This window comes from Apaloderma vittatum, unplaced genomic scaffold, assembly GCF_000703405.1.
Source record: "Apaloderma vittatum isolate BGI_N311 unplaced genomic scaffold, ASM70340v1 scaffold9946, whole genome shotgun sequence".
NCBI classification, from domain to species: domain Eukaryota; kingdom Metazoa; phylum Chordata; class Aves; order Trogoniformes; family Trogonidae; genus Apaloderma; species Apaloderma vittatum.
This window is the reverse complement of record NW_009723353.1, coordinates 20,786-35,909: the sequence shown is the minus strand read 5'-3', so window position 1 is coordinate 35,909 and position 15,124 is coordinate 20,786. Positions and strand designations below refer to the sequence as shown.

The following is a 15,124-nucleotide window of genomic DNA, read 5'->3' as shown; positions in this document are numbered from 1 at the left end:
AATCAAGCCATAGATTTTGATAGATAGTTCTGCATCATCTATAATATGAAATTCATCACAGAGAACTCATAGCGTGTTTTAATATAGGGACAGACTGCTGCCATATTTTTTTAGATATTAACTGCGTAGTGAAAAGCACTTGTCTTTCATTTAATATTTTTTTGTAAATTATGTCAAAATCCAGTTTCAATCTCCTGGAAGAGCCTGGTGAATTTTCTCTCAAACATTATTAGGAGCATTTCTGCATGTCTAACATTGGTGTTTTCAGAACAGGGACTGGGACCAGGCTAAAGAGATTATGCAGTTTATTTATCTGAATTTGTGCCACAAAAAGACAGGTCAATGTATGAGCAGGCTTTATGTGACCTGTAAAGCTTGCCTATGTCAGCCTACCTGTTCCAGACTTATTTCTGGAGTCGTGCAAAAGCTGCCTACTTACTTGACCATTTCCTCGTGGAAGTACTAGCATTAAAGCTACTGGCTTGAATTCTGAACCTACTGATATCCCCTCCAATTCCAGAGAAATTAGTAGAGCTGAAGAGGAAACAGAATTTCCCCACAGGCTTTAGTGCCTGTCATCATAGAAGCTTCATACAACTCTAGCAAAGTCGGGCAACTGAAGAAGAGGGATTAAAATTTTCTTCCAAATCTCTCCTGAAATTCTTATCCCTGTGAAATCATATAGGTACTTCAAGAGTCCTGCTCTTGTGGGGCCAGTATCATTTAATTCCCTGAAAAATAGGGTGTTTATTCCAAAAACCGGTCATAAGTAGACACAACCTTGCAACCTGTACTTTTCAGGTGAATTGATAGCCTGGAGCAAAATCTAATACTTGGATACATCAAGCCAAATTCAGTGCCTGGTTCTAAGCCATCTCAGCCTGTTATATTCATTTGCAGACCAACTTGTAGCAGCCCTGAACCCAGAAACTGTAAATAAAAGTTTGGTTTTCATTCATGTACAGAACACAGAAGCTGTAAAGTGCCTCAGGTCATTTTTTATCAGCAGATCCAACAGTGAGTAAAGGGAATTTAGGATGATACTGGAGACTGCTGACTGAAGTGGCTAATTCGACAAGATTTTAAATTCAGCTGCTGGGAAATGCATAGAGATGGCCCTTATCCGTGGTACGCAAGTACTGGCCTGCAGTAGAAGCTGGGAAAAGCCTGGGAGGTTCTCATTGCTCTGTGTGATAGGGCATGTAAGATGAGGCGATGGGACAGAAAAAGGCACATGACTTGCCATGCACTTCACAGGGATGGGAAGTAAGTGACTCAGTGTTCTGCACTCCGCTTCTTGCTATACCATACCAACACACACTGGTCAAATGTAGAGGAGAATAGTGCCCAAAAGTCTGGTTTCCATTGTGTGTTCCAGCTCTACACAGATCTTTGATATATAACTGAGATTGAGTTGGTAGCTCTTTTTTATCAGTAGATGTTTTATCATCTAGAACTTGGATACAACTCTACACAGAAACTCTGTATTGACTTCTTATTTACAGTGAAATCTGAGCTCCTGCTACACAGAAAACCAGCATCGTGATGGTACTCTTTTCAGCAGTGCAAAGGACTCATGCTAGCTCTCTGTAGAGAGGGTATTTTTTCTTATACTGCTACAGTTGTTAATTGTATCAGACATAACATACTAGAAAAAGTGGACAGTACTTTGAATGAGAACCCTAACTGCTAAATGAAAAAAGGCAGATATGAGCTAAAAAAAAATAATATCACATGTGAATTTCTGCACTGATATTTTCCTAAGGAAACTCCACCATTCTACCAGGACATGGAAAGCCAGTCAGTACAACCCACATTTTCCTGGCCAAAGAGTTGGTATGACAACAGCCGTGACCAAACTCAAGAAAATCCGAACAAGTAGAACGATACTCCAGTATCACTCAACTTATACCAGTCCGTTGATTACAGTTTGATCTAGAGAGTCTGTAGACTGATCTAGCCTGAAATTCAGTTATTTTGGTACACACTTGCAGCTAGAAGCAGATCTTCGGTGGCAAGAACAGCAGCAAACAAGCATTGATTTAAAGATTTGATACCTTGACTTTCTAAGTTTAAGTAACAGATTTTACCAAATCAGCATTTTCCTTCATCACACCTTAATAGACAGTTAAATGGCTCCTCCTATGATATAGGACAAACTTCTTTTTATGTTGAAGGACAGAATACATCATCACTGCTACAGTCCTGTAACACAGTTCTTTGTTGGAACTGTAAGTGTTTTGTGAAACAAACAAAGAAAGACTTGTTAATAATTTTCTCTTTGGGATTATAGTAGCAACTAAGAAATACTGCTTTTGGTGAATATAAGCCAGTCTTAAAAAGGACAGTGGTCTTCTCCACTTTGTCCTGCACCCAGCAAATCTGTGCTGAGATAGCCTAAAACATGCTCTGAGTTACGGCAATACGTTTTCTGTTTAGATGCTCACCAGTCACAAGAAGAGATGAAGATGCATAAGTATTGCCTTTTTCAGAATTCTCCTAGCATATGAAAAAAAAAAAAAGACCTATACACAGTTAATTTTTACACTGCTGCATGAACATAATCTCTTTCCGCTAGGTATAAATGCACCTTTGGAACAAGCTGTACGTGACCGAAAATCCTGGGAATTTTGGGATCCGTTTCGGCTGCGTTACGCACAGATCTGTGAGCAGCTCCAAGCTGCACGCTCTCTGCTCATGATCCCTCAAATGGAGGAATCTCTATCCTTAATGCATTTTCTTAGCTGGTTTGTTACGAGTTCCGCGTTCCTGCCATAGGCCTTTCGGGAAGGTCCGTTTGTCTTTTTTTCATGCTCAACTTGCACATTTAAAAATCTCACGTTCCTCTTGTCTTAATGTCACTCATACAAACGGCGTCATCACTGCAGAGGAGTGACGCAGTCCTTGGATAGCCGCGTAAGGGCCCTGCTGGAAATAATGGTGGTACCTCGGCATGTGGAAGGAAGGGAAAGTGGGGCCACTACCTTGCATGGAGCTGGCTATAGCAGAGGGCGTAAGAGGCATCCCCAGGCGGCTGTATGGAGGCAGAGATCCCTGGATGGGGTGAGGAATGGGCGTAGCTATGGATGTGGTGCTGGTACCCAGGGCGCTCAAAGACTGGGGATGCTGAAATCCAGGAAAACTGGTTGAGGAGGATACCCAGGAACTGAGGGACAGGTTGTCAGATGTTGTAAAGGCTGACCCTGCAAGCAAACAGAAAGAATGCCTGATGTTTGTACTGTGACACAAAACCTGACAAAACAGTGAAAAACAGCAAAAATGAGTCTTTCACAGCAATGCTGATTTTAATAACAATTCATCACTGGAAATACTTCCCAAATAGTTCTCTCTCCTTACTTCTTCCTATTATTATTTGCCAGTTGCTGACCTTTATCACTGCGTCTTAGACAAATTTCCATTTTAAGAAGGTGGTTGCAGTGCCTTGAACAGTAAAATCAGCTTTGCACATTCGATGTTTTTGGTATTAAACACTGAAAAACCTTGCAATGCTGCCACTAAACACTGAAGCATTTACTCTAATGTGGAATCTCACTGCCTTATGTCCCTGTTTTGAAGGCATGCTTGTAGCTTTTTTAACCAGATCCTCAGTAGAACTGGTTATTTTTTTCTAAAATTTCAGTCTGGCAAAAATGCAGAAAAATGTAATTTTCACTACAAATTTTCCTCTTTTTTGGTTTTTGTTTGTTTTTTTTTTTTGCCAACACTTGTCAGTACTACATTATTTCATGCAACTTGACTCTTACCAAGTTATAGAACACAAATTTCTAAAATATCAAAATATTTGTTATTTTTTGAACTGTGTACAGTGCTCTAACAACACTAATGCTAAATCATAGTAAAAGATGCAAGGTTTTAAGAGAATTTCACAAAAATACTAAAAACTCACTCTCAGAGTAATTATCTATTTTTGATCAAATGGAACTGTTTTCCTTGGTATTTTTTTAATCTCAAAAGTTCCAAAAATTATTTTCACAAATCTTTCACCTCTTTAAAACACTTTTTCTCTGAAGAATGCAGAAACATAAAAACAAAAAAAGGAAAATGGTTTTGTTAAAGTAGAAATAATTATTTATTTTGACAGTAAAATTTTTGGGAAACGGTGAATAATTTATTTGTATAATTATACATGGTCATTTTCAAATAATGTGGTGATGATGTTGCCCTTCACCTCTGCAGTTTCTCTATACATCTGGTCATCATCAGACACCTGATTTCCAGAAATGGGGAATAAAATAAAATCCTGTAAATATACTTAATCTTTTATTCCTATTCAAACTATAATTCAGCTCACGTCCCTTCTGTATTTTCTTTCTTGCCCAACTTTGTCCATTGAGAAAATGTTTCTTGCTTTAAGAAATAAATTTACTGGCAAGAATATTTATCAAGTTATCATTTCAATCCAGTTGCAAAATGTTCTGAGATGACAAATTTTACGATGGTCATTCATTTCATAAATCTGGCTCTAGAAGATAGTTTCATCCAAACTGTGAAAAGAAAAAATACGAAGACACCTATGTGTCAAAGTAGACTTATTGGAATTATGTATGCTAACCAGTCATAGCCATGTACTCTAAACGACTATAAGCAAACAACACTATAAAGGGAAAAAAATGCAAATTATTAAAAAAATCATAGCTCTTTTTAGGGATATATTCTCAAATCAGAAAAAGAGTTACTCTTGATTAATTCCTCCTCTGCTTAATGAAACAAGTAAAACAGTCCAGCAACGAGGAAAAGAAATTGTGTCAGTACAGCAGTAGACACGGACTCGAACCAGATCCTGACCCCCCTAGTGAACAAAATCCTCACCACTGGGAAGTGAGGAGCCAGAGCCAAACTGTGAGGATAACGCCATAGTGAGGGACCAGAGCAAACCCCTTTACAGATGAGGGGATGTCTGAGCGTTCCTGCACTGCGGGGCAAGCAGGATACAAGGTGGTATATGACGAGAAGGTTTGGATTTGGCTCTGTTGCAGGTGGCTACCACGAACCCCGGGTGTGCATGCTGGAGCCCAGGCACCCCAGATATTATGCATTAAGGAGTTTTAATTGGATTTATATACTTCATGTCAGTTAATTCCTTTGGAAACAGACTTCTTGTGATAAATATACTGCTGAAGGCCAGCCACTTCCATCTTTAGATGGCTGAAATTGGCTGAGAGGAGAATGCTCTGGAAGTAATTAGAAATAAATAGCAGTGATAGACTTCCTTTGTTCTACACAGAACAAAGTATGTGATTCCTTCTCAGGAGGAACCTCCATAAGGGCCCTTTCCTCCTCCAACTGCAAAGGTATCTAATTATGACTTAGTACTCCACAAAGTCTTGCGTACCACATTTGCCAGGGCCAACAAAATGTGCTATATAAAATCCGAGACGGTCGAGGCCTCAGAGACCTTGCAACACACAGCACCCAGCAGCATGCTTGTACTTGGCTGTCAACTCTTAGACATATGGAAGGACACTCCTCAATTCTGCACACAAGGTAGTTTTTAAACGCATCAGAAGAAATAAAGATGTCTGTGGAGTTTCAGTAAGATCATTTTTTCTCTCCTCATATCTCGGAGGACTTTTTCTTGTTTATGGGCACCAGACCTAAGCAGAGAAGGAAGGCAGTACAAGGTACCCATCTGCACGAGCAGTATGTTTTACCTTCTGTGCATGCCTCTGGTTGCCCAGAATAATCACATCCTATGCTAGCATATGGCTCCCAGATTAGAAAAAAGTTGGTTGCCACAATTCATCATCTTCCTCACTTAGTCATTTGCCATATTGCAAGCAAATGCAGAACTGTACTCTGTATATATTATACATCATTTTAGTAAACTATTCCTTCATCCTCTAACATATCCCTGAGGATGCTTTTGAGAAGAGAAAGTCTCTAAAGGCCACATCTCATAGTGAGGTTCACCTCATTCACTTTGTCATTCCTGAAGGAGGACATCACCCCAGGAAGAAATGTCATTCTTGGAGAGAAGGTACCTTGCTCTGAGCACTTCTGGCAAGGGAGAATTGAACACTGTCTTCAATAATAACTAGCCTAGGATCTAAGCTGATATGAAGCAAGGTAATCCCCCAGAAGTATGTGAAAGGATGGCATCCTACCAGCTGAGGAGTTTCTCCAGGAACTCTGTAATCTAAGGAAGAGCTCTTAGAATAGACGTGTATGAACAAGCCCACCTAATCACATTTTGTTGAAGAGCGGCTCGTGGTTAAAAATAAGCGTGTTTTCCCTGCACAAGTCCAAATAGCTTATGACCAGAAATAATGCTCTTATCTTGGCGACACTATATGAAGTTAGAGGACAACACAAGGGCACTGCCAGTTGGAAGGCAGACAGAACTGCTTTACCTCAAGTGGCTGTTGCATATCAGGCAGGTCACGAAGTCAACATGCAAAGTATAATGCAACACAAGTTTATGCTAGCCAGTGATCCCACAGGGTGGGCTTGAGATCTATTTCCAGCGGCAAATTATGGCAGATGCCATTTATCCAGCGAGTAGCACCACAAAGAACAGCTCTGTTTTGCTACTACTTTTGTGACTCCTGAAGCAGATGAACCATTTGATGAAGCATTTGAGGTGAATTGCCTCAGCAAGAAAAGCACCTTTTAGAGACCAAGAGATAACGAACATCGATTTTCCCGGGAGCTATGGACTTTTCTTCCTGTAGAGGCAAAGCTGTTTAACCACAGGCTGGTTAAAGATGGTCACAACCAAGTCCTTTGTTCACAGAGGGCTGGAGAGGCAACCCATGGCACATCTACATAGTACTTTACAAATGGTGCTGAGCCCCAGCTAGTAAATCTTACCAAGGAATGAAGAATGTTGGCTTGTTTTCAGTAAAGTTGCCTGGTTTTCAGCCATCTTGAAGAGGAAGCAGAGACAGCTCTATTCCAGTGGTAAAGGCTATTTAGGCACCTCTAGAGCCTCCCTCTGAACTAGCCCCCCACACCAGTGCCATGGGCATATCAGATGTCCAGAGGAGCCATAAGGTCACAAGTATTTCTTCTTCATTATAAGACTTCATGGCAGAGATACACACCAGAGAAATTACTGAGGGTACCACAGTACCAACTGTGGTCCTCCTTTTCTCAAGCAACAACTAGGTCACCCCAGTTTACCTCATGAGCACATTTTCCTACCTCTGCTTTGTGTTGCCTGGCTGTCATCTCCGAGGTCATCTTCTCCTCCATATGTTCGAATGGGGGATCGGGCATAGGAATGCTTTTGGATAAGGCTCTCCACACTTTCTCTGTGAAAGGAAACAACCTAGTGTATCAATGACACCCTAAACAGTCTCTTAATTCATTAGTCACAGCTTTCTCACACAGACCCTCCAAAATTACTTAATAAAAGTGTTACTTCATAGCATGTCATGGAAAACACCAAACTTGGGCTGCAGTGTTTTAACATTGCTGATCACCTCTACTGTGCTTCTTCAGCAAAGTAGCCTGAACCTTCTCCTGTGTTTCTTGGACATGGTCTCAAACAGGGAATATAGAACCAGCACTCTTGACAAATTTGAAAATGCAAGCTCTGGAGTCATGTGTGCTAAGTGATCACTCTGGGTTCAAAGAGACACATGTGGCCTAGCTCCTTTCAAACAAGGTTTCACAACGCACATGACCGCCTCATCTCCCATTTTTCTGAAATCAGGGGCAAGAGATAGACATGTCCAGAGGCAGCTCAGTCCTAACCATCCTCTCTCAGCATCAGAGTGGAGGCCAGTTCATAGCAGGAAGTCTACAGATACTACCGGTCTCGTGCTGCGTCTATTCTGGGAAGTTAGACGTGTCTGCCAGGCCCCTGCCTTGCTAGTGGCACAAAGCACTGAAGTCACCCAAACATTTTTTAAATAGAAGGAAGGCATATCTGCACGATAAGCCATAGCAGTTTTTAAGGAAGATCCAATCTTACACGTTCTCAGCACATTTCCATGTGAGTAGGTGGCATTATACCAGAGATGAATACAACCTACGCACGTTTCCAAAATGGCTTTGACCTTCCCTTCCCATTCAAGAAATGTAGGTAGTGATAGCTCTTTAAATATGCTGCCCAGTGAAGGTTTTGTCTGAATTTACCATTTGGTCATTCATAATTACTAATGCCCTTCGCTTGGAGAGTGTGGCGGCTGCAGAAATTCCACAGAAAAAAAAACATTTTCCAGGTAATGTGGAATCACAATGTCACATGTTTTCCTTTCCTAGAGAAAGTGCATTATGGTCATTTTGTCCTTGGTCTATCACAGGCATCATTACTTATGCTAGTCTCCTCAGAAAAAAAATAAATAAGAAGGGGATCTTATCAAAGAGATTTACTTGTGTCAGGATTGGAAGTGGACTGAAAGCAATGGCAGTTCCTAAATAGAGGATGATATAATTGAATTACTGCCTTTTAAGTGATTGAAAACAGTAGGCATATCGGGGCTATCTCAAAGAAGATTTTACAAAGAAAAAGACCGATGGCATTGTTTACATTATGTACTGAATACATCTTAAAACTTTTTCTTTCCCCTAAAGCAGAATGTGAAATGCAAAGAATTTTACTTAACCAAAAAGACTTTCTGAGATGGGTACAGAATAACACAATAATGAATTAGGCCAGTGTTTTCTGAGCGATACCAATCTATAAACTTATTCACAAGCAGAGGATTACTAATCCTTAAAGGTCTGAAAAAATAAATGTGACTCAGGTGATTGTTTTGTCTCTATTGACTTTATAGTAAAAGTCTGCTTATCACGACAGACATTACAGCATGTAATAATATCCTGATGCAATAGAAACAATGCAGACTCTAGTTTTAGTGCAGTGGGCCAAATTCCTCTAAAACATCGGATCCAATAGGGATTTGGGGATAAATTCACCCCAATAAATTTACATTTGAATTACCTAGAGGGATTTAAAGCTAAATCAAATGCCCACAATTATTGCAGACTAAATTCTTTCCAGATGGGATCATATGCTAGACAGAGAGCTCTATTATTCTATATGGTTGTCTTTTAAAGGAAAAAAGAGAGATGACTTCTTACTGAACCCTGAATCTGCAAAGTTTGAAACCAGGGAACAATGTGGTAGGCTTATTTATTTATTTTTAATGTTGTAATGCTGCAGGTAGTGCACTAAAAACTTTAGAAGATTAATCTCATTCATTGGCACAAGAAGCAAAGGTTTTATGGCAGAGGGAATGGTCTAATGAGGAAACTTGGATAAGGTAAAACAACTAATTTCACACAAGCAGTTCCTTCTGTGTAGCTGGGATTTAATATTCAAAACTGTCTATGCTTATCTTGCCTAACCGTGTTGGTGGTTTATGCTATAATGAAAACATGCCTACTAGTTTTTCATTTTGGAGATTGAGGCTGTGATGAGGACAAAGCAATGAGATTCACACCAGAATTTAGGTCCCTGGCCCCTGCAGCCTTCAGCTGGATGCCCTTCTTTCCACATACAACATGTGCTGCATAAAAACCTCCAACAGACCCACCAAATGCAAAAGGCTGAGCAGAAAATCACCTCAGCGTGCAGGTGGTGAAGAGACAAAGAAAAAACAAGAAGTAGTGTATTTTCTCCACTTATGAAATATGTCTCTGAGTTATCCCCATCAAGTACTGTTTCTCCACTGAGAAAAACAAGACCTGAAGTCTGCGTCTGATCAGATGCAACCTGACCTAAGTTAAGAGATAATCTTTCCTTCCGTTTGTGTTTCAAAGGAAAGGGGTGGTGGCCTCTACACCATGCTCAGATATTTCATGCTCAGAGAATACTACCCCGAGATCAAGTCTTCTTGGAGAAGGAAGGGGTTACAACTCCTCTAATCTCTGGAATTTCCCACATAGGTTGGAAAGAGGAGACCAAACACCTGCACCCTTTAAAGACAGAGGTGCTTTAGGACTTTCTCCAGAGTAGACGTGTAGGAGGAAGGAAAACTTTAACAGCGCAATTTAAGTCCCTGCAAAATCTAGTTCAAAATGCAGGAGCAAAGCTGGCAATCTGGAACATGGGTTCCTGCTCATACCCTTTTTTCCGCCAGGGACAAATGGACTTAAATCTCAAAAACTTCCTGAAAATTCTGTTTATGGAATTGCAAACTGTTTAGGATATCCAGAATATGGTGCTCCGTAGGGTGGACCAATAAAATAATTTTTTTAAAATCCAAAAAAACTGTGATTATACTACTACTGCTACTACTGTGAGGGAAATTCATTTAAACCTTTGGCTTTATAGTTCTGTATGCAACATCTTCGGATTTCTCAGTGTCATTCAAAGTATTTATGGAAATAATTTTATAAATTGCTGAATGATAAATCATTATTTACCATTTTATGATTCTGCTCAATAAGAAAAAAGGCAAGTGAAGTGTATGGTGGAGGTTTTTTTAAAGATTTCCTTTAGTATTTTTCAGAGCTGATGCACAATAACTAACTGAAGAACGAAGTGACTTCCAGTTACTCAACACTCAATTTCTGTACTTCTGTTACTCACCTTGCAATCAGACACTTCTTATCTAATACTTGGACAATTTTCACCTTCTAATGTATCTTAGAACTCCACAGTATCTTCTATTAGCAATAAATCAGTAACAAAGTTTGCTTTGAGAGATCGCCAGCTGCCAACTGGGTAAAGAAAAAACATCTTCTTTCTGTCAAATTACTGTGTGGTCTGACCAACAATTTACAGCCTTCTAGATGGCTCTTCAGTTCACAGATATCTTGCAGACACCCAGAGGAGAGGAAAAAAACTGTGATTAAGCTGTGTTTTGTGTACTATTCCAGCAGGTGACATGCCGGAGAAGAGCAAGTTAGGGACTGAAGCTGTCTGAGAAGGAAGAAGGACGAAGGATGAAGAATGGAGGAAGGACGAAGGACAAAGGAGGAAGGAGAAAAGAAGGAAGAACTCTGCCAAATGGAGAGGAAAACACTAAGCTCCTCCTGACTAGCACACCCACAGAGAAGATGCTGAGGCAGGATCAACGTGAGGAGAGTTAGCAGGGAAAAGGAGCTCAGGCTGATCCAAATGATCTGCATTCTGACAGAGGTACAACTTAAGTTCAGATAAAACAGTGAATTTTGAATCAGGAATCAGAAGGAAGGGCTCAGAGACTTTATCAAGAAGGTTTTAGGGTACACAGGGAACATCTTGCCATTCTGCAGGTTTTAACCTCTTGGCTGAACATTACACTCTTCTCCCTGCTGACAAGTGATCCCAAACTTCCAGTGTGGGATGCTTCATGTCTTGCAGCTACAAGCTGAGAGTTTGGCCTTGTTTGGTCAACAATGTCCTGTACATACAGAGTAGTCTCAGAGGATCAGAAGTAGACAGGCAAAACCTGACGTAGTTGGCAAATGATTCACTAACACTTTACAGACTAAACCCAAGATCTTGCCATGGATACAAGCTGAGAGATGGCAGAAAACAGAGTTGGGAAGGAGCTGAGGAGCGAGGGCCTGCGTGAGGATGCTTTCTTCCTTTTGCTGTCAGCCCAGATTATGGAAATTCTCTTGGGAGGTGGTAAAGCCCCAGATTACCCTGAGCAGGATCTTTCATCAAGATGAAAGAACAGTGTTTCTTTGTAGGTGGGAGCAGGCATCTCTTTGATGCTTCTTTCTGTCATTTTTTTCCTGCTCCTTTTGCTGTTACTCTGCTGCAGCTCTGCATTCACAGCAGCCTGGTGAACACCATGGCCCTGATTCTGAAGCTCATGACCACAAGCCCTGCTGTTACTGTCTACGTTGATGCTGCTACATGCCTGCATGCACCTCAAGCTATGGATTTTCCTGAATTTGGCAGAGAGCACACCTAGTGGATAGAGACAAGAAGCTTACCTTCTCCCTTTCGGATGAGGAGACTTGAAGCAATGTATTTTGGCAGAATGAGTGAGAAAGGCTAATCCAGAAAAAGCTTACTGGAGCCAGGCCTGGGTTAGTATCCATCTTAGATCTATACCATGGCTTCAAAGGAGAGGGAGTTGCTGTGATACACAGGCACCCCTTCCACTGGAAGCCAGGTCAACCTCATTTCAAGACAACATCCATAAGACAGACTGCAGTGAGAAAGAGTGGGTAGCAGAGCCAGGTGCTCTGAACTCACATCTTCTGCAGAAGTTGATGTCTCAGGAATAGCTACAAGAGGTACGACTTTCAGAGTAGGGTTGACCAACCTTTCAGTATTGATGCTTTTTGCCCTTAATATCCAAGTGCTAGGTAAGCAAAAAGGTAAAGATATCCTCAGAATCCGCTCCTTGTTCCCTGTGTCATGGGGTTTCTTTTTTTCTTTTGATTTTTTTTGTCTTTTTCTTTACAAGAAAAAGGCAATGTTAATAAAAAAAATAACAGAAGGAAAATAATAAAACTGACAACCGTGTTTTGCTTGGCTGTTCAGTTCAACACAAAGAAAAATACAGAGCAGGATATAAAGTGTATGAATTATCAGTTTGCAGCCTGAATGACTCCTTTAGTCTGCATTTCAAAGGTTTCCTTTTTTTGTAGCTGCCAGTTAGCATGTTTGGAAGAAAGCCCAGATAACAGAAGACATCAGAAGTGAGGTGAGGTGAAGACAGATGGAATAAATGGGCTGAGAAGGCACAAAAATAAACTTGTCGGAAGTTGCACTGTAGTAGAACTTTTTTTTTTAAGGGAAAAGATGACTAATTTGTCCAAGATGCAAGTGCTGAAACAAGTCTGTAAAAAACCCCCAAAACAAACAAACAAAAAACCCTCCAAACAACAACAACAAAAAAACGCAGCAGGAGGAACAAACACATTCCCATAGCAGTAACTAAGAGTGAATAAATCACACTATTAGAACCACTGTTCAGATATCACTCAGCCTTTGTGTTCCTGTGGCTTTTTTGTTGCTATTTTACACATGTAGAAACATATAGACATATTAATTTGCTACATAGGAACCTAATTCAGCTCTGACATGGTACAGGCCAAATCCTCCACAAAAATGGAAGTAGCTCTGTTCCACTGCTTAGACTAAACCTGACGCAGTTCCAACTAGAGAAGAACCAGAGCCCATCAGACTACCTTGCCTCACCTGGGCTGAAGTTTAATTTGGCCCAAAAGCTAATATAGAGCCACCAAATTCTTTCGCACAGAGTGTTGGATGGGTGCAATACTGCAAGAATACGTACAATTTCAAGAAAGAAGGAAAATGAGAATTAAATTATGCAAAATACAGATTCTGATGATTGCAGGGGAAAGAACAAGCGTATCTTCAGAGCGGTGTTTACTGGCACCCTTGCAATAAACATGATGGCACTTTTGGATAAGCTGTAATACGCATGGAGATGACATAGCCTGGCTAAATCCATAACATGGGACAAATAATGACACTTAATGAAGAAGGAGCATGACATTATTAAATATATCCACCTCAGTTCTCTCAACTGCAAATAGAAATGAGAAAAACAGGTATCTTTTAGGGGATAAAAAAAAAAGATAAAATTGGATTTCTCTGACTTGGAAAAAAGCACATACTTGCATGTCAAAGCTCTTTCTCTGTATCTTTTTTCACCAAATATAGTGACACTGTTAAATCTAACAGAGCCAAACCCTCAGAGCTCTACTTCCCACAGTGACTACAACCATTTCTTTCTGACTGCCAGGCAGAGGATGAGAGGTGAGGATAGAGGTGCTGTGAAACTGGGACTGGGGGAAGTGTCTGGAAAACCTCCTCTAGGGTAGAAACTGTGGGTCTGATCTGATGTTATCCCCTCTCTTTCATACACTACACCTGCATGAGGTGAGTGGAAAACACTAACAAAATAGAACATTTTTATACTGTCTTGCACAAGTGAAAAGATAGATACCAAAATATCTATGTGGAAAATGAACCAGGGTATGAGTACTTCAGAGCTCGGGAAATGAAGAATTTTTGGCTGGCATGGAGGACTTTTTGCTGGAGAACAGTTTCCTGATGAACAGAGTTGGAAGAACTAGGTCTAAAGGGAGTGCTTTGGAAGTCTATATTCAAGCAGGTAGTGCTTTCTAAATGTCCTAAGATATCCACACGATCTGCAGTGGTCTGGAAGGGATGATGCAGAAAATACAGAGAATGCAGCTACCTCTCTGGAGCAGCCGCTGGAGGCTGGAGTAACCTCAGCATGTCTAGAGTGGCTTCTCCCTAAATCTAGGGCTTCACTTTTTCCAATCTGAACATCAGAGATGATCTCCCATGGCTGGTTGCTGACACATGCAGACTGAAAACAAGCCGAACATAAAAGATAAGCTGATGAGTTTGAGTTGTGGGACAACTATGACAAAGCCCTACTTAACCATGAGCATGGGAGTAGGTTGTAGAGGGTATATAATTCTGACTGCTGGTACAGGGGTTTTCAATAGTTGGGAAAAATTGTTTTAGACCAGCAGTAAGCAAGGGAAATGAGGAGGAAGGCAGCTCTGTGAAGTGAGCATGGAAGGGGTGGAAGAGAGGACTGATGCAAAGAGCACATCATTAAGCACATGGCTTTGACTGCTACTTCAAGAGGGCAGTGCCTACATCCGGGCATTATCATCCACTTCACTTCCAGCCTTGGAAGCCAGCATAATGTATTTCCACATCAAAGACATAAAGTTCCTCAGGGAAAAATTCAGAATCTGATTCTCATGCAAATCCAGCTTGGATGCTGGGATGCAGTCCTCTTGCTTCTCCCACCCCCTAGTCCTTCATTTTTCTGCTAAAAAATTTCTTGGGCCATACTTTTCCATATTGCCTTCAGAAGTACGTATTCACCTCCCAGAAGTAGATTATTGGACTTGTGCAGATGGGTATACTCACTTTGCTGTCTTTAATAGCTACGAGTCCGCATCCTGAACTTGCCTATCACATACTGGATCAAACAGACAAACATGATCACGATTATGATCTGTCCGTTCTTATTTGGTCATTATTTCATGATTCAGTAATTCTGTTGACTCACACTCTTGAAATGATCACTTTTTTCACTGGATTGTTTGCATGGTATTTAATTGCGATGATTTTTTTATTTATCTGTTTAAAAGGCTAATTCTTCAAAGCAACTCAAAAGATAAAATCGAGCTCAGTAGAAAAAAAAATAAATCTGTTGTGTACTGATTTTGAATCCTTTATGACTTTGGT

At 40.6% G+C, this 15,124-nt stretch overlaps 1 protein-coding gene across 1 annotated transcript in view; it reads right to left on the bottom strand.

The window, feature by feature from the left end:
- Positions 1 to 2,862: 2,862 nt before the first annotated feature.
- Positions 2,863 to 15,124, bottom strand: part of TBX20 (T-box 20) — a 33,023-nt gene continuing 20,761 nt past the window's right edge. Inside the window, exons 8-9 of the mRNA XM_009872084.1 lie at positions 7,165 to 7,274; positions 2,863 to 3,203 (exon numbers count right to left, since the gene is read on the bottom strand). Of these exons, the coding sequence (XP_009870386.1) occupies positions 2,863 to 3,203; positions 7,165 to 7,274 (451 nt within the window). The remainder of the gene's footprint in view (positions 3,204 to 7,164; positions 7,275 to 15,124) is intronic.